This window comes from Acromyrmex echinatior, chromosome 3 (assembly GCF_024713525.1).
Source record: "Acromyrmex echinatior isolate Ae372 chromosome 3, ASM2471352v2, whole genome shotgun sequence".
Classification (NCBI taxonomy): Eukaryota; Metazoa; Arthropoda; class Insecta; order Hymenoptera; family Formicidae; genus Acromyrmex; species Acromyrmex echinatior.
In genome coordinates this window covers 21,081,271-21,099,824 of record NC_141854.1, presented here as the reverse complement: position 1 = coordinate 21,099,824, position 18,554 = coordinate 21,081,271, and the positions used below count along the sequence as shown (strand labels likewise).

The window sequence follows — 18,554 nt, the reverse complement described above, 5'->3', positions numbered from 1 at the left end:
CATAGCGTACAAACCCATGAATAAAATGAATGCATTTATTAAGACGGGGAAAGATTCTTTGTCCAGGGATGACCAATGTGGAGTTGTCTACAAAATCGATTGTTTAAATTGTGAATCGTCGTATGTAGGCCAAACAAAAAGAAAATTAAAAACTCGGATAAAAGAACATAAAGCGGATTTAAGAAAATCACCTTCCGAAGTTTCAGTGGTTTCACGTCACCGTTTGAATGAGATGCATGAGTTAGATTGGGAAAACATAAAAGTTTTAGACAAGGAACAATCTTTAATAAAAAGAATTTCCGAAATGATACACATAAAAAGACAAATAAGAGGTATCAATAAACAAAGTGACACGGAAAGTCTGCCAGATATTTATTTTCCTTTTCTTAAGTAAGATTTCTTTATCTTTTCAATAATAACTCTAGAAATTTCTAATTTGTTTGACTCAGGCGTATAAATAGTGGTATAATACGCGATATAACAAACAACAACACATAATGTCACGAAGAAAGTCTTATTGTGGAAAAGTATCATTTGATATTCTTCGCTCAGTTTTTTGGCTGTAAAACAGGTAACGATTATATTTCTTTATATTCGACTAGGAGAAATTAATGACATATAATTTTAATTTAATCAGAATCTGGAAATTCTTGTTCTACACTTCTTGATATGACTATGGGCGTTATAACATTTTGTACGAAGCATCTTCATACTAAAAAGAACATGTTATTTTTATTACAACAATGGACTGTTGAATTTAATTTCAACTAAATGTATTTTTGCGGTTTATGAAGACTATTGTATGTATTACTGAAGATGGCCAGATTGTGGCCGAAACGTTTAATGTTTTAATTAATATAATAATAAGTAAATATCACAAATTATAACCTGTGATGTGGTTCTTTATGCTCTTTTTGTATCTTGTTTTTTAAATTGATAACCACGTGAATTTTTTAACTTATATTTAAATAATAAACTTTAAAACTTAAATTTAAAACGGTGGTTTAATTAGTTAAAGTTTTAGAGACGCAAAGTTTATGATAAACATTTTATTAAAAACTTTTTCGAACTTTGTATAATTAATCATCTTGTTCAATTTTAATACATATATTCTAATATGCTTGCTACTCATGTTGAATACAATTATCTTAGGCCATATTACATTCGAAAAGCAGAACAGAGTAGCAGCTAAAAACTAATCGTTGTACTATTATATTCAGATCAAACTGTTCTGCTTGACAATGAATACATATTACAGCATCTTAAGATATGAAAAAAGAATCAAAATGAGCATATAATTGAGATAAAACAAAGAAGATATAAAAAATCATTTCGATCTTGCCGCACGACAAGCGTTTCTGCGTCCTGTGTATAAGAGTTATAACACTTATCATACGTATTTGTTTCTTATTATGTTGATTGGATTTTATTAATGGTAATTGGTTTAAGACGCAGTTCGGTCCAGTTCCCTATTCGTAAAGCTTATACAAAATCAATATATGCTACATCACATATATACACATATATACAATATATCATTTTTTACAAAGATTTTTTTCTTTAAACTTCTAAAAAAAAAATAAAATAATAAACTTATACGTTGCTAGACCCGTAATAAGAACAAACTGCGCATTCGATCACATGTGCTTTACTTACTTTAGAAAGAGAAAGAAATCTATGATAGGCTTACCTTCTCTTTCTAACTCTGAGATAGTGAGATTGAACTGCACTAGACTTCTTCCTTTCTTCTATCAATTGCTTGGCCAATCGCTGAAGGAAAAGGCGCAGCAGGACTTGTGACAATTGGAGCAAAAATGCTGTCCTTTTCTGATACAGAGTTCAAACTGCGCCTGCGATGAATATCTCACTTTCCCCTGGCGGCCGACTACGTGACCAATCGCTGGAGAGAACGAGATTTACAGAGAGAAAAGCTTAATGCATGTGCAGTTCTACTCATTGCTGAACTCTATATCTTTATTCTCCATTGTAAATACATTATTTAAGGAAGCTATTCTTGTTCCAATTTTAGCTAGTTCACTATCTGTTGTCAATTTTAAAAATCAGCAAAAACATCTACAACACTAGCACTATTGCTAACGCTTACATTTGCATTAATGTTAGCATCGATATCAGCTTTTTCATCATCATAATCGTCAGCGTCAGATGTGAGAAAGTCTTGAACATCGTCAGCTCGTTCAATATAGGTATCTGCTAACACGTCAGTCTTTAATGGTAAAGAAGTCGTTCTTCTTATTTTCGGTGTAGCTTTGAAAACATGATACACTTGCCTTAAAATATAGGGAAACAATGGTCGCTTCTCTTTCTCAAACTCGATGCATTGATTGTAAAGTTTTACGAGTTTTTTAGGTGTATCAGAACGTATTTTTTTTTCATCAGGTTTTAAACCACCACGTCCTACATTATATAAAATAAACAGTTTATCGGTTTTATAACCATACGGTAAATCACGGGCAAATAATTCATACATTACTATACCAAATGCATACACGTCAGATTGAAAACTATATGGATAGTCTTCTTTAAACCTTAAAACTTCCGGAGCCATCCAACGAACGGAACCAGCTAGCTGGTTCTCTAGCTCTTCTTCTAACTCTTTTTTAGTTTTTGTAGTAGTCCTTTTAGTCTTTTTAATCTTGTCATCAGTGCCTACCTTTTTATTTTTTTTACCCTTTTCAATCTCTTCATCCTTTTCATCATTTTCGTCATTTTCATCCTTTTCATCCCTTTCGTCCTTTTCGTCCAATTCATCTCTTCTATTATTTCTCGGTTGTCGGCTCTTCATTACTGCAAGGCCAAAGTCACCAATCTTCACGTGAAGTCCATTATGAAAAAAAATATTCTTACTTTTTAAATCCCGATGATGAATATTTCGGGCATGTAAATAGTCCATGCCCTCTGAAATTTGTTTAAGAATTATCACAATTGTAATCATTTCTAATTCGTCCTCTGCGACATGCAGACGATGGTATAAAGAGTTTCCTTCACACCATTGCGTAATAATTGCTAAATAAGGTTTAACAATACAAGCCATAAATGATAACACATGCATATGCCGAATTTTACGTAAAACATTCACTTCATTTTTGAACATTTCTATTTCTAGTTCTGTAGGAACTTCAATATTAAGTCTTTTCACGGCCACAGGTCCATACCAATCAGCTTTATACACAGTTCCGTAAGTTCCCTTTCCCTTTTCATCATCGTCTTCATACGTAATTTCATCCGCTACAATTTTAAAATCTCTTATTGAATCTTGACTGAAAATACTATCTTCAGATTCTGTATCATCAGCACATGAATCATCTTGGTCCTTTGATTTTTGTCTTTTGTTTCTTCTAGGATATCGTAAAAATTTTGTCCTTGTAGTGATTTGAGTGGTCTTATCAATTGTGGTTGGTTCAATATCCTGAACAGGTTTTTTAATTCGTCTCCTTGAACTAATACTCGGTACGGGTACTGGTGGAATTTGAATAATTCCTGTAGTTGGATTATTAGCCAATAATCTTTCATAATAAGCTGTTCGTCTTCGTATATGTTCACAGAGTAGAGACGCATAACTTACACATTTTGTATGAAATTTTCTATTACATGCTTTGCAGATAAATCCATAAAGAACACTCTTTCCACAAACATAACAGTAACCTAACAAAACTTTGGTACCCGCAAAATTATGAGTCCAAAAAACTGGAACAGGAAATGTTTCCAGGTACTCCACAAACACTTCCTTACACGGCAAAGTTGATATGTCTGTATCCCAAGAAATAAAATATGTCATACGTTGCTTAATATAAGCTGCACAGTCATCCAAAATCAATTGCCGACGTTCCATAGCTTTTGATACTGCATTCCTTAAAGTAAGTCCTTCCTTTACCTCTATAGTGGTATATTGACTATTTGGGAGGTGTATCATTAATATAGATATCTTTTTCTTCTTCTTAGCTTCTTCAGCTTTTTTTCTTAATTTCTCCAATTCCTCTATTTTTTCCTGTTTATTTTCAAGTTCTATTTCTATACATTGCAATTCATGTAATTTATCAGCTCCTTCCTCATATTCTTGTAAATACTCTTTCTCAGGAAATTCTTCATCTAAAACAGATAGCCAGCGATTAACAGCAGTTTTACAACATGTCATAACTTTTCCTATGTTATCTATTTCAAACTTCAACGACTTTTTCTCTTGAATGAGGGATTGATACGAATCTGAATGGATTGCAGTTGATGTTGATGGAACTGATTCTACAATCTGTTGACTGTCGTATCCATTGCACTCGTTCATTCTATCTTCATTTTGGACAGCATCTTGAAGCTCTCTGTGTAACATCGTGGATCGTGATAGTGGATAGCTTGTTGTTGATGTTGACGGGATTGCTATCTCTAGATTGTCAAACTTATCAGGCTCTATCATCATATTTGCTGCTGTCGGTAATGGTACTGTCGGTTCTTCAATTTCTAGACTGTTATAGAGTTCATCAGACTCGATCATCTGCATTCTCCTCTTATAAGCCATCTTAAGTTGCTTAGCATACCAGGTCTTTCTTGACATACGCCGTCGAAACTTCCTAGGAGGTTCGCAAATCGTAACTTTCCGTTGTATCTTTTCATTTGAAAAGAGTTGTTTATCTTTATTGTCATTATCTTGGAAACACCTACACACTCCTCTCAAGAAAGCTCTAAATCGCTCTATTTTGCTCACTGTTCCTCTATATACTAATTTTTTAATTTCCCTTTTTTCTTTTGTTATTATTTGCTCGTATTGTGCTTTTCGCTATACAGATGTTGTCTTCTCACACATATGTTATCACTCTTCTTCGTTATATTTCTTGTTGTACCTTGCACGTATCAAATTCCTGCAATCACATAACAATATGCAACATATTACATTTTCTTGTTAACCAAAATACCTATATCTATAAATTATCTATAAATTTGACTATTATCTTTTGCAACTATCACATCACAATTTTTTTCTCTTTCTTCCCGCTCTCCCTCTCCCCCTCTCTCTATATATATATTATTTTAATTATATATAAAATATATAAATAAAATAACATAAATAAAATAAAATAAAATAAAACATATATATACATTCTTATATATCTTTCATTTAGTTCCTTACCCCTTATTTTTCGCTGAAAATTGGTCAGCGATGTAATCTTTTATTCTTGACAGTCATGCGTTGAGTGGATCGCGTGCGTGTGATGTATAAGCTCAGTCTGATTTCTAAAAGCTCCAAAACCGAACTGTAGCAGGAACAAACGATACGCAGCTTTTAAAGGTCAGTGGTGCGCCGGTGCTGTTCGTGACCTTCGCAATGATTCCCCCTCCTGTCACCTTGACCTCTTCACGTGCCCATACTTCTCCCTCTCCCCATTGCCCTTTCTTTCCACCCTCTCTTTTTCGTCCCTTTTCACCACCGTTGTTGAAAATATTGCGATTAACACACCGAGAATTAGCGAAAATGAAGTAATCACTCGAAAATCGCCAGAATCGTGAAAATTTCCGATTGCGAATATTAACCATCCCGATCGATCGGATAATACATGGCTCCATTCGTACTACAAAGTTTAAGTAATTCCGGAATGAGTCTAGCAAAACGCTTAAAAATCATGTATTCTGTTATTAGTTCTCGGCACAGTCTCGACTATTGTTCCTTCGCAGGTATAACACTTCGCTGCGAATCTTGACGCGTATCCGCTCGATGAAGCATTTAAATTTAGACCTCGTTACGTCGTCACATCGTTTCATGGCTTTCGAATATCGGCCACACTTGAAAGAGACGAGGCAGTATTGCGTTGCCAGTGCCGATTATCCGATCATTCATTCGATCGGCAACAATCTCAGCACTAAACTGCACTACAAATTCAAGTTCATGAGCAGGTTCAAGTTCAATTTTTCTGTAAACACACTTGCCCGTTCACGTAGCGCGTTCTCTGACGTCACTATAAGTACGCTTTGACGTCAGAAGCTTACGGCACTATCACCGTGACAACGGAAAGTCGATCTCTTATTGGCTGGGCAACCTACGTAAGCCCTCCTGCCCCGTCAGGTATATCAGGGCTGACAATTGGAGAATGTTCAAGAACCAGGGACAGCATACCTGGGCAAAATCAATACTTGCTAATATATACACGTTTATATGTATAAACATATATATATGACAATCTCATAATTTTTGCGAATTCATTTACTACAGTAATTATATTTTGGGAATAATTATTCTTATAATCATTACGCTGACTAGTAACTTTTATATTTCTAATTTTTTATTAAAAATTAATAAAATATTTTTAAAAATCTCGAGTTCTTCGAAATGCATTTGATGACCTCGTTATAATATACCTCGTTATAAATGACCCGAGTGACGTCATAAATAATCCAAGAACATTCAGAAAGAAATTTTAAATGTCTCCTTTATGAACCGAATTCGAAAGAAATCGAATTAACGCGCTGCATAACATTGAAAATATTTCGGAAAGTGAATTCAAATAATCAAAAGACAGGAATTTGGAAAATGTTTCAATTTTCTTTTTATGCGATCAATAATCGCAGAACTTTTACTGGTGCTTATTAAAAGAATGCCTCCAAAGATGTCAGAAAACAAGCATCAGCATTTGACCAGTCTTACCCTAAAACAAAAAAAAGATACACAATTTGAATGATAATTTAAGGATCACTTCTAATGGATGAGTCACAATGGATTAATTTCTAATTAATCTGTTAATTAATTAATTTCAACATATAAAGCTTCCTACCTTTTGATAAAGCAGTTTCAATTTTAGTTTTCTCAATCAGAAAGTAAATTTAAGTTATATTGGATAGTAAGTTATATTGGATCCAATCCAATGAAATAAAATACAATTCAGTTATTCCGATATTTAGACAAATAGATCATGTTTTGATTTCTATTATTAAAAATCTACCTGAAAAAGATACTCAATTTAAAAAAATGCCATAATTAGTTGATTCACTGATTTTATTATTCAAAAGGTATCGAATTACTTTTTCATTAAATTTTTATAATCTTTTTTTTAGAGAGGCACACATTTGATTGTCTATGTCGCAAACACGAGATCTATGGCATGGTAATTATATCATGGTTAAATCATATCACTTTTTTCTTTTAAAACTCGCGTGCACGCACACACACACACACACACACACACACCACACTATCTATATATATATATATATATATATATATATATATACACACATGCACATTCTACACAATTCCGTTCAAAGTAAAAAAAAAAAGATAAAAATAGTGATTATATTCCTTATCATTACCAAAAAATATAACTGTGATGCCATTATTAATAAAAAAACGATTCATTATATTAAAAAAGTAAGAATAACAAATATTATGTTCCAATTCCATATATTTTCTTTTAGAAATAGATAATATTCAGCTAAATAAAAAACAATTAATTTTTCACCATAAGAAATTTAGCAAATTTCTATTTCTTATTCAATATCGAAATCGATTAGTGTCCAAAAAAAATAAATTAATTATTACAGATAGAGGCAGATAACAATGATAATTTATCTCATTATCATTCAGTTGCTAATCTCAATTTTTTTGTAAATGCAGCTCAGATATTTTCTTTTTCCTTAAAATATGAATACAAAAATGCATATCCTCATTTCTTTTATTCAGTATGGATCCAAAATTCATACTTACAGATCTAAAATTCTATGTACAGCTTAGTCTACATCTTTCCAATGGATATTTTATAATGATGTTCAACAATTCAGTTTAGGCGCAACTTATTGAAGATTGGATTTTTGATTGACATTAAAAGTAAATGTCTTCTTGATTCTATTGTAGAAACTATCATATAACAGAAAAATTTTATATACCTTAAAGTCATATTATTCCAGTAACTTATGTTATGAAATTTTAGCAAAATTTTTAGAGTAAATATCTGATTTAATCTTATCTCAGATTTTATAAAAATATACTCAATAAATAATTTTTTATGCACATAACAGAATTCAAAAAACAAAAATAGATACACATGTTAATTAAAGGGATATTTCTGCAGGAAATCAGTATTTTACTGTAATGAGATATAGGCTGCTTTTCTTTAGGAAATAGTTAATATAAAATATTGTTTCATGTTTGTTATTTCATTGAATAGAATGATAGAACGACATTTGTGTAGATTGTCTTTTAAAAAAAAGCAACCATAGTGTTATATACATTTACGTAGACTGTGGAACTCGTCTATATTTGTGAAATTTCCTAACCTAAAAGGACTATCACATTAAATGCATTACAATTTTTACGATTTTAAGTGAGTACTGTTTAAAGTTCTTATTCTACACACAAAACGTTAATGATTAAGCATATTTTCATCAAAATGTAAGATATGAGAGTAAAACCAAATATATTTTTAATCAGATTTCTTAATTTGATTTCTGTTATTCAATTTTTATAATCGAAGCATACAAAGCAAAATATCATGTTCTTACCAAAACTCTTTCCTTGTATAGACATTATTTCAATATTGGGAGAATATAGAATAAGGAATAAATTGGAATAAACTCCTCAGAATCACAGAACAACGGTGTACTCCAGTATGCTCCAATATACTCAATATACGACGCATGCGTAAAACTGTAATGATGCATTCACACTGCACAGTGCGTAAACATCTGACGTACGACGATACGATGGTATTCAATTGGCGCATTCTCAACAATTAAATAAATGCTCGCTGTTGGTTTCTTCCATTATAGTTTTGCCGACAGATTATTATTTATTTTTGTACCTTGACTTCGAATTAACAAGATGTGAATTATTTTCGTGTCATTACTCTGAATATAGGATCATTTATATTGGCCATAATCTGTAAGAATTAACCAATCACAATCAAATGAAAGAGGAATAATCGACTATGATTGGTCAGTTCCTACAAATTACATAATTTAGATTATTAATTTATATTCTTTTAAAAATATTGGGTCATCTAAAAAGTATCCGCGGTTTTTTGTCACTAGATGTGTTGGTCATATATCTAGTGACAAAGTACCGCGGATACTTTTTAGATGACCCAATATATTAAAGTTTTAATAATAAATTCTTTATTAATATAATTATTAAAATATTTCTATATATAATATAAACTATAATAGAATTTCTATGTAGAATTTCAGATGTCCCCCTTGGTGCCCCTGTAAAGCTTGTGCCCACAATGCTAGAAATCGATCCGAGATCTCGGATAGAATTAACAAATCACATTTGAACAATTCAATTACATGATCAATACGATTGGTCAACTCTACCTTTATGAGACTTCAGACTGATTTCTAATATTGTAGACACCAGGCTTAAGAAAAGATCTCAACGTATTGGCAAGACTGCAATGAACATTGAACGAATTTACAGAAACACGAAAGTTCGTTGTTACTCGTATTTATTGCACAAATAAATCACATAAGTTTGATTGTTATATGCAACGAATATTGAATCTGATTGAGTGCTGACATTTGATGGAATGAAGGAATTCAAGAATTAAATGGCTTATATTTACAAATAAAATATGTATCCGAATATCTGCTAATTATTCACTATGTATACGCAGCTTTAAATATCTTTGCGATATTTTAAGGGTCGATTGTTCCACCTTTTAGTAAATTTTATCAATTAAGTAAATATCTGGCAATCCGCGCGTGTGATTGGATAATTTTGCTACTTACCCAACAGATAAATTAAAAAAATGAAATAACCGGGTTTAAATAATGCTGAATCGATTCCGAGGAAGGAGCGGAGGCCATTTTATAACAAAGATTAAATGATAACTCAGTGTTTAGCGCCTTGTTTATACGAGACCTTCCAATTATACCTACAATATGTCGAAGCTCGTAGCTGGAAAACTGGCATTTGTTACCGGTTCGTGCAGTTTTTTTTTTTATATTGAAGTTGATAACTTAACTAAAATTACTTTTTTATATTTTATTGAAACTTAATTTTTAATTGATATTAGCTCGTAACTTGATTAGATTAATAAATTAATAAATTCATAACTCAATTAGACTAACAAAATTAATTTTAAATATTCTACCATTTTTTCTATAATCATTTTGTTTATATAATATTTTAATTATATCATAAATTGTATCGTAAATATCAAATTAATTGTTAGCATTTAACAACTCAGAAGATTTGATATATTTTTCAGGCTTCAGCGTTTATTTATTGATAATGTTGAATCATGTTTAAAAAGATACAATGATTTTAATATCATATTTAGGTGAGAGTGTATACTCATTTAATATCTTTTTGTGTATAGAAACAAAGATTTAAAAAATAAACATCACCACTCGCTACTCTATTTAAGATTAATATAATTAAGCGACTAAATGACTAAGGAGAGATGTACGTATTTAAAGGTTAGGAAATCTGTTATACCGATGAAAAACAAAAGATAGAGCATGCGTTATAAAATAATGAGCGAAATGTAATAATATGTAAATGTAACATAATTGATGTCTCTATGCAATAAAAAGATATTTTATAATAAAATGAACCTTTTGTTTTGCATGAAAAATTTTTATTAAGAAGATAAGTTTTATATATATATATATATATATATATATATATATATATATATAACTGTACGTATACGATTCCATAGTACATAGTTTTTCAACTTTTCACGCGAAATGAAGTTTCTCCTCACATTGCTCGATCGATATTTACACAGCAACATGCAATTTTTTGTATAAATTTGAATCGATATAACCTTTATTCTTCCAAAATTTCAGTAAATTCACAATCCCCGCAGTTATTTTATTTGTAGGATCATTTTTCATTAATTCGTACGTAGTGCGATCGTTGAGATTCTCAAACATTTTTTCTTTGTAACTATTCCGTCACATAATTACAGTGGTATTTCCTTTGTCCGCTCTAGTAATCAATAATTCCGGATTTTCTGAGATGAATCATTTGACCTCCCCTACACCCTCTTGCAAAACAATGTTCTCAAAAGATTTAATATCACATTTCTTAATTGATTTCATGATACGGATGGATTCATTTCTGACATAATTTCGCGTTTCGTCGTCGGCTTTAAAAAGACTGTATTCTACGTGTTTTATAAATTCTTGTGTAATGTTGTTCTTGTTAACCATATTGTTCGGTAAATTGAAATGTTGGCCTAGTTGTAATACAATTTTTGCTTTTTCCGGTATCATAATGTTGCTAAGATTTTTCAGCCATTTTTCATTAGTGTTACATATATTAAATATTTCACTAAAACCGTCCGGAGCAATATTAATGTTGTGTGTTGAATGAATTTTTTCTGAATTCGTAACTTTCGTTAGAACATTATCAATTCTGAATTCTTTGTCTCCGATACTGGCAAATATTGTTTTACAAGATTTAGAACACGAAATTATTACCAAGAATAACATTAAGGTATCGTTTTATTTTCGTTACGTGGATGACATTGTATTAGCGGTACATGAGGAAAAGATTGAGGAAGTTTTAGAATTATTTAATTCATATCACGAAAAGCTTAAATTCACTGTTGACCGTGGTGATAAAAATGGCATAAATTTCCTAGATGTTAAGTTAATTGAACAAGAAGGAAATATATCATCTTTGATATGTACAAAAAACCTACCAATTCTGGGAGGTATTTAAATTATTATTCCAATTATCCGTGAACACACAAAAGGGGAATTTATTGGGATTATTATTGGGCAATTGGACAGAATTCTATTTGTCCCATCGTAAATTTCAGGAAAAAAACATCACGGAACTAATTCGCATTCTTTTAAGTAACGGTTATCCCTTAAAGTTTATATTTGCAACAATAAAAAATAGAATTAAGACATTACAAAATAGAAATAAAAAATGTAATAAAGAAATTGATTCTAATGTTAATTCAAAGAAATTTCTTGTGGTGCCGTATTTGAGCAAAGTGTCGGAAAAGTTCAAAAGAGTTCTCTCACTCATGTTCATGATTTTAACATAGCGTACAAACCTATGAATAAAATGAATGCATTTATTAAGACGGGGAAAGATTCTTTGTCCAGGGATGACCAATGTGGAGTTGTCTACAAAATCGATTGTTTAAATTGTGAATCGTCGTATGTAGGCCAAACAAAAAGAAAATTAAAGACTCGGATAAAAGAACATAAAGCGGATTTAAGAAAATCACCTTCCGAAGTTTCAGTGGTTTCACGTCACCGTTTGAATGAGATGCATGAGTTAGATTGGGAAAACATAAAAGTTTTAGACAAGGAACAATCTTTAATAAAAAGAAGAATTTCTGAAATGATACACATAAAAAGACAAATAAGAGGTATCAATAAACAAAGTGACACGGAAAGTCTGCCAGATATTTATTTTCCTTTTCTTAAGTAAGATTTCTTTATCTTTTCAATAATAACTCTAGAAATTTCTAATTTGTTTGACTCAGGCGTATAAATAGTGGTATAACACGCGATATAACAAACAACAACACATAATGTCACGAAGAAAGTCTTATTGTGGAAAAGTATCATTTGATATTCTTCGCTCAGTTTTTTGGCTGTAAAACAGGTAACGATTATATTTCTTTATATTCGACTAGGAGAAATTAATGATATATAATTTTAATTTAATCAGAATCTGGAAATTCTTGTTCTACACTTCTTGATATGACTATGGGCGTTATAACATTTTGTACGAAGCATCTTCATACTAAAAAGAACATGTTATTTTTATTACAACAATGGACTGTTGAATTTAATTTCAACTAAATGTATTTTTGCGGTTTATGAAGACTATGTATTACTGAAGATGGCCAGATTGTGGCCGAAACGTTTAATGTTTTAATTAATATAATAATAAGTAAATATCACAAATTATAACCTGTGGTGTGGATTTTATAAAAATATACTCAATAAATAATTTTTTATGCACATAACAGAATTCAAAAAACAAAAATAGATACACATGTTAATTAAAGGGATATTTCTGCAGGAAATCAGTATTTTACTGTAATGAGATATAGGCTGCTTTTCTTTAGGAAATAGTTAATATAAAATATTGTTTCATGTTTGTTATTTCATTGAATAGAATGATAGAACGACATTTGTGTAGATTGTCTTTTAAAAAAAAGCAACCATAGTGTTATATACATTTACGTAGACTGTGGAACTCGTCTATATTTGTGAAATTTCCTAACCTAAAAGGACTATCACATTAAATGCATTACAATTTTTACGATTTTAAGTGAGTATTGTTTAAAGTTCTTATTCTACACACAAAACGTTAATGATTAAGCATATTTTCATCAAAATGTAAGATATGAGAGTAAAACCAAATATATTTTTAATCAGATTTCTTAATTTGATTTCTGTTATTCAATTTTTATAATCGAAGCATACAAAGCAAAATATCATGTTCTTACCAAAACTCTTTCCTTGTATAGACATTATTTCAATATTGGGAGAATATAGAATAAAGAATAAATTGGAATAAACTCCTCAGAATCACAGAACAACGGTGTACTCCAGTATGCTCCAATATACTCAATATACGACGCATGCGTAAAACTGTAATGATGCATTCACACTGCACAGTGCGTAAACATCTGACGTACGACGATACGATGGTATTCAATTGGCGCATTCTCAACAATTAAATAAATGCTCGCTGTTGGTTTCTTCCATTATAGTTTTGCCGACAGATTATTATTTATTTTTGTACCTTGACTTCGAATTAACAAGATGTGAATTATTTTCGTGTCATTACTCTGAATATAGGATCATTTATATTGGCCATAATCTGTAAGAATTAACCAATCACAATCAAATGAAAGAGGAATAATCGACTATGATTGGTCAGTTCCTACAAATTACATAATTTAGATTATTAATTTATATTCTTTTAAAAATATTGGGTCATCTAAAAAGTATCCGCGGTTTTTTGTCACTAGATGTGTTGGTCATATATCTAGTGACAAAGTACCGCGGATACTTTTTAGATGACCCAATATATTAAAGTTTTAATAATAAATTCTTTATTAATATAATTATTAAAATATTTCTATATATAATATAAACTATAATAGAATTTCTATGTAGAATTTCAGATGTCCCCCTTGGTGCCCCTGTAAAGCTTGTGCCCACAATGCTAGAAATCGATCCGAGATCTCGGATAGAATTAACAAATCACATTTGAACAATTCAATTACATGATCAATACGATTGGTCAACTCTACCTTTATGAGACTTCAGACTGATTTCTAATATTGTAGACACCAGGCTTAAGAAAAGATCTCAACGTATTGGCAAGACTGCAATGAACATTGAACGAATTTACAGAAACACGAAAGTTCGTTGTTACTCGTATTTATTGCACAAATAAATCACATAAGTTTGATTGTTATATGCAACGAATATTGAATCTGATTGAGTGCTGACATTTGATGGAATGAAGGAATTCAAGAATTAAATGGCTTATATTTACAAATAAAATATGTATCCGAATATCTGCTAATTATTCACTATGTATACGCAGCTTTAAATATCTTTGCGATATTTTAAGGGTCGATTGTTCCACCTTTTAGTAAATTTTATCAATTAAGTAAATATCTGGCAATCCGCGCGTGTGATTGGATAATTTTGCTACTTACCCAACAGATAAATTAAAAAAATGAAATAACCGGGTTTAAATAATGCTGAATCGATTCCGAGGAAGGAGCGGAGGCCATTTTATAACAAAGATTAAATGATAACTCAGTGTTTAGCGCCTTGTTTATACGAGACCTTCCAATTATACCTACAATATGTCGAAGCTCGTAGCTGGAAAACTGGCATTTGTTACCGGTTCGTGCAGTTTTTTTTTTTATATTGAAGTTGATAACTTAACTAAAATTACTTTTTTATATTTTATTGAAACTTAATTTTTAATTGATATTAGCTCGTAACTTGATTAGATTAACAAATTAATAAATTCATAACTCAATTAGACTAACAAAATTAATTTTAAATATTCTACCATTTTTTCTATAATCATTTTGTTTATATAATATTTTAATTATATCATAAATTGTATCGTAAATATCAAATTAATTGTTAGCATTTAACAACTCAGAAGATTTGATATATTTTTCAGGCTTCAGCGTTTATTTATTGATAATGTTGAATCATGTTTAAAAAGATACAATGATTTTAATATCATATTTAGGTGAGAGTGTATACTCATTTAATATCTTTTTGTGTATAGAAACAAAGATTTAAAAAATAAACATCACCACTCGCTACTCTATTTAAGATTAATATAATTAAGCGACTAAATGACTAAGGAGAGATGTACGTATTTAAAGGTTAGGAAATCTGTTATACCGATGAAAAACAAAAGATAGAGCATGCGTTATAAAATAATGAGCGAAATGTAATAATATGTAAATGTAACATAATTGATGTCTCTATGCAATAAAAAGATATTTTATAATAAAATGAACCTTTTGTTTTGCATGAAAAATTTTTATTAAGAAGATAAGTTTTATATATATATATATATATATAACTGTACGTATACGATTCCATAGTACATAATTTTTCAACTTTTCACGCGAAATGAAGTTTCTCCTCACATTGCTCGATCGATATTTACACAGTGTATTGCTTATAATAAACACAATATACTACTGAACGAAACATATGTGAAATATTATATAGATTTTTTATTTCTGAAATTTTAAAAATTATTACGGAAATATAAAGTCGATTATTTGTTTTAATATTTGTTTTATTTAATATTTTAATAATTAAAAGGATCATATAAAAATATTGCTTATATTTATACTTATATTTATAAATATGTGAAACTTGTAATTTTCTTACAGTTTTTTAATTTTTAACATTAAATGTCTTAAACATCTTTTAGTAATAATAATAATAATATCAAAATTTTATGTTAACATTTTACAATTTCATTATTCTTTCCTTATATTTATGTAAAAAAAGTTTATGTCAGATAAATAATACAATGTGTGAAATATTCATATAAATATAATCTTGAAATCTATCACAATTTTGACTTTTTCAATTATGTTACAGGTGCTGGAAGCGGTATTGGAAGAGAGGTATGTCGAGTTTTTGCTCGAGAAGGCGCTATCGTTGTTGCAACTGATCAAAATATCAAAACTGCTGCGGAAACTGTAACCACTTTGGAAGGTTTATATGATTCTATCAATTTTTTTTTTAATTTGAGGTTGGAAACCGATATACAGAATTATTATATCTTTGTATTTATAAAATTTCAATTAATTTAAATTATATCTATTTTATTTTTAACTGAACAATTCTGTTTTACTCTATAATTATTTGTTACATTAGTTATTTCAATATTTATTAATATCTTATTCACTATTGTAGGTACCGGACATACTGCATTGGATGTTCAAGTCACTGATCGGAACAGTGTGGAGACAGCATTTAAACATGTCTTGAAGCAATTTTCAAGACCACCTACTGTCATTGTTAATTCAGCGGGCATTACACGAGATAACTTTTTAGTCAAACTCAGTGACAATAATTTTGACGATGTAATCAATGTCAATTTAAAAGGTACTTTTCTAGTTATGCAAACTGCAGTCAAAGCAATGATAGAAGCAAATGTAACCAAAGATTCCTCGATTATCAATATCGGTTCAATTGTTGGTAAAAATGGGAATATTGGACAAAGTAATTACAGTGCATCCAAAGCTGGAGTTGTAGCTATGACAAAGAGCGCTTCTATGGAATTTGGACAGTATGTATTAGATATATTGGGTCATCTAAAAACCGCGGATACTTTTTAGATGATCCAATACATCACGATTACTTTATTTAAAATATTTCTAAATGAAGAGATAAATATATTGCATTTTCTACAGATTTGGTATTCGAGTGAACGTAGTACTGCCCGGTTTTATAGATACTTCTATGACTATGACTGTGCCGGATAAAGTTAAAGAATTATTTATAAAAAATGTATCATTGCAAAGAATGGGAAAACCACAAGAAATGGCAGAGGTTATTGCATTTTTAGCTTCTGATAAGAGTTCTTATGTAAACGGAGCATCTATTGAAGTTACTGGAGGAATGCATTAAGTTTCATTAAGAACATTAAGTTTTTATTACGAATGTTAAATATCTATATTCTTTAACATTTAATAATATATTATTGTATCATTATTTTATTATCATTTTATTTGGATATATTATACATTTGCTAACATTTTATTATATATTGCTTTCCCATTATTTTTTTTGACTTATATTAATACCCAACTTATATTATCAACTCTAAAACAATAGGAAAATAATATAAAATGTTAGTGAATGTTATGACGCTAAATGAAATATTGAAACAAATGCGATTTAAGATGTGCGAGATTGTTATTTTATCTAGGAAAGTGATCTCTTTTTATCATATACTTATATTGAATAGGTATAATAAAATACAAATATTATGCGACTGGAAACAGTCGAAATGCAGTGACAACAATGCACATGCATATAAAGGCTGTATTTTATCAAATGAATAATGCGCATAATGTATCATTTTATTCTTGTCGTTCACCGAATGTTAAATAAAAATAAAACAAAAATAATTACGCACATCGCACATCACGTATTTTAAGGAACCGGAGAGAAATAGATATGTATTGATATACATATTAAAAAAAAACAATATAAATTAATTAATAATTATATTAACATTATATAATATGATATGAATATACAATAAATATGATATATCTCAAAAAAATGTTTGACAAAAAAAAACTAATTTAAAAAATGTCTTTTTTCCATAGGTGTATAGATTATTTTGATTTTTAAAATTTATCTTTAAAATTGTTTTGTTAAAAAGATAAAATTTCAATTAAATCTAATTAAACTTAAATAATGCGTTATAGATTATTCTCTATTTGACAGAAAACTATTTCGCGAAAATTATTAAAATTATACTGCTTATGCTTATTATATCATATATTATTATGTAGAAAATATACATTTTTATATATAAAATATATAAATAAATAAATTGTTTACAAAAATACCTGTTAATATTACATAAAAAATTAATTGTAAAAGTATAATATTAAGAATATTAAATGTTTGCAGTGAGACGTATTTTTCAAAGATTATGAATGAAACATAATTAAGTCAAATTGCATAATCTTTTTTTAAAGGCGTGTATAGTTCTAAATCGTATTTCTTGCATAAGCAAATTATAGTTTATTAAAATGCTTGTAATACTATGTGGTTTTTCATTTCTTTATTTTTCAATGAGTATTTGCATAAAAAAACGCAGTAGACCATTACCATTTTCTTCATAAGTAATGCTAAATGTTTTCTTATACATTGATGTATAACATGTTTGTAAATTGAAATGTTTATGGAAAATATTCTATAATTATTGGAGGTATTGAGAAAATTATTTTTAGAAACTACTTATTACGGAAAATGAATGATTAATACGATCGATCTAAACACCCCGCAGTAATAATGTTTAAAAAAGATTTCTTTTTTCATTTTTTTCG

At 29.6% G+C, this 18,554-nt stretch overlaps 2 protein-coding genes and 1 long non-coding RNA gene across 9 annotated transcripts; 2 read left to right on the top strand and 1 right to left on the bottom strand.

Annotated features, from left to right (window-relative positions):
* Nucleotides 1-355: 355 nt before the first annotated feature.
* Raf (serine/threonine kinase raf oncogene) lies at nt 356-13,767 on the bottom strand. Of its 5 annotated transcripts, XR_015544602.1 has the most exons (9): nt 13,428-13,762; nt 8,497-8,641; nt 7,703-7,852; nt 6,774-6,941; nt 6,361-6,647; nt 5,138-6,118; nt 2,289-4,868; nt 2,105-2,208; nt 356-1,900 (listed from the first exon to the last, which is right to left on the bottom strand). XR_015544602.1 is itself a non-coding variant. In XM_087404612.1 (8 exons), exons 7-8 carry the CDS (start codon nt 4,562-4,564, stop codon nt 1,886-1,888), a joined length of 2,475 nt encoding a protein of 824 aa, XP_087260738.1. In that variant the 5' UTR covers nt 4,565-4,868; nt 5,138-6,118; nt 6,361-6,647; nt 6,774-6,941; nt 7,703-7,852; nt 8,497-8,641; nt 13,428-13,767; the 3' UTR covers nt 356-1,885. The 5 variants fall into 5 exon arrangements, 4 of the variants coding, with proteins under 4 accessions (XP_087260738.1, XP_087260736.1, XP_087260737.1 ...); XM_087404612.1 differs by having other exon boundaries at nt 2,105-4,868; nt 13,428-13,767; XM_087404610.1 differs by lacking the exon at nt 13,428-13,762 and having other exon boundaries at nt 356-4,868.
* LOC147910339 (uncharacterized) lies at nt 8,648-10,553 on the top strand. The gene is made up of 2 exons (XR_015544604.1): nt 8,648-8,928; nt 9,173-10,553. It is a non-coding gene; the product is annotated as an uncharacterized LOC147910339 (long non-coding RNA).
* Nucleotides 13,768-14,225: 458 nt separating the features above from the next.
* LOC105146179 ((3R)-3-hydroxyacyl-CoA dehydrogenase) lies at nt 14,226-17,665 on the top strand. Of its 3 annotated transcripts, XM_011056270.2 has the most exons (5): nt 14,226-14,847; nt 15,137-15,208; nt 16,084-16,200; nt 16,402-16,777; nt 16,902-17,665. In XM_011056270.2, exons 2-5 carry the CDS (start codon nt 15,187-15,189, stop codon nt 17,116-17,118), a joined length of 732 nt encoding a protein of 243 aa, XP_011054572.1. In that variant the 5' UTR covers nt 14,226-14,847; nt 15,137-15,186; the 3' UTR covers nt 17,119-17,665. The 3 variants fall into 3 exon arrangements, with proteins under 3 accessions (XP_011054572.1, XP_011054568.1, XP_011054573.1); XM_011056266.2 differs by lacking the exon at nt 15,137-15,208 and having other exon boundaries at nt 14,235-14,847; XM_011056271.2 differs by lacking the exons at nt 14,226-14,847; nt 15,137-15,208 and adding an exon at nt 15,215-15,347.
* The last annotated feature ends 889 nt before the right edge of the window (nt 17,666-18,554 follow it).

Excerpts from the sequence above, each read along its gene's own strand:
- Raf (XM_087404610.1), bottom strand. The coding sequence starts at position 4,564 with ATGTCAAGAAAGACCTGGTATGCTAAGCAACTTAAGATGGCTTATAAG.
- LOC105146179 (XM_011056266.2), top strand. The coding sequence starts at position 14,808 with ATGTCGAAGCTCGTAGCTGGAAAACTGGCATTTGTTACCG. Across the intron at positions 16,201-16,401 it reads AACTGTAACCACTTTGGAAG|GTACCGGACATACTGCATTG; the intron begins GTTTATATGATT and ends TCACTATTGTAG. Across the intron at positions 16,778-16,901 it reads GCTTCTATGGAATTTGGACA|ATTTGGTATTCGAGTGAACG; the intron begins GTATGTATTAGA and ends CATTTTCTACAG.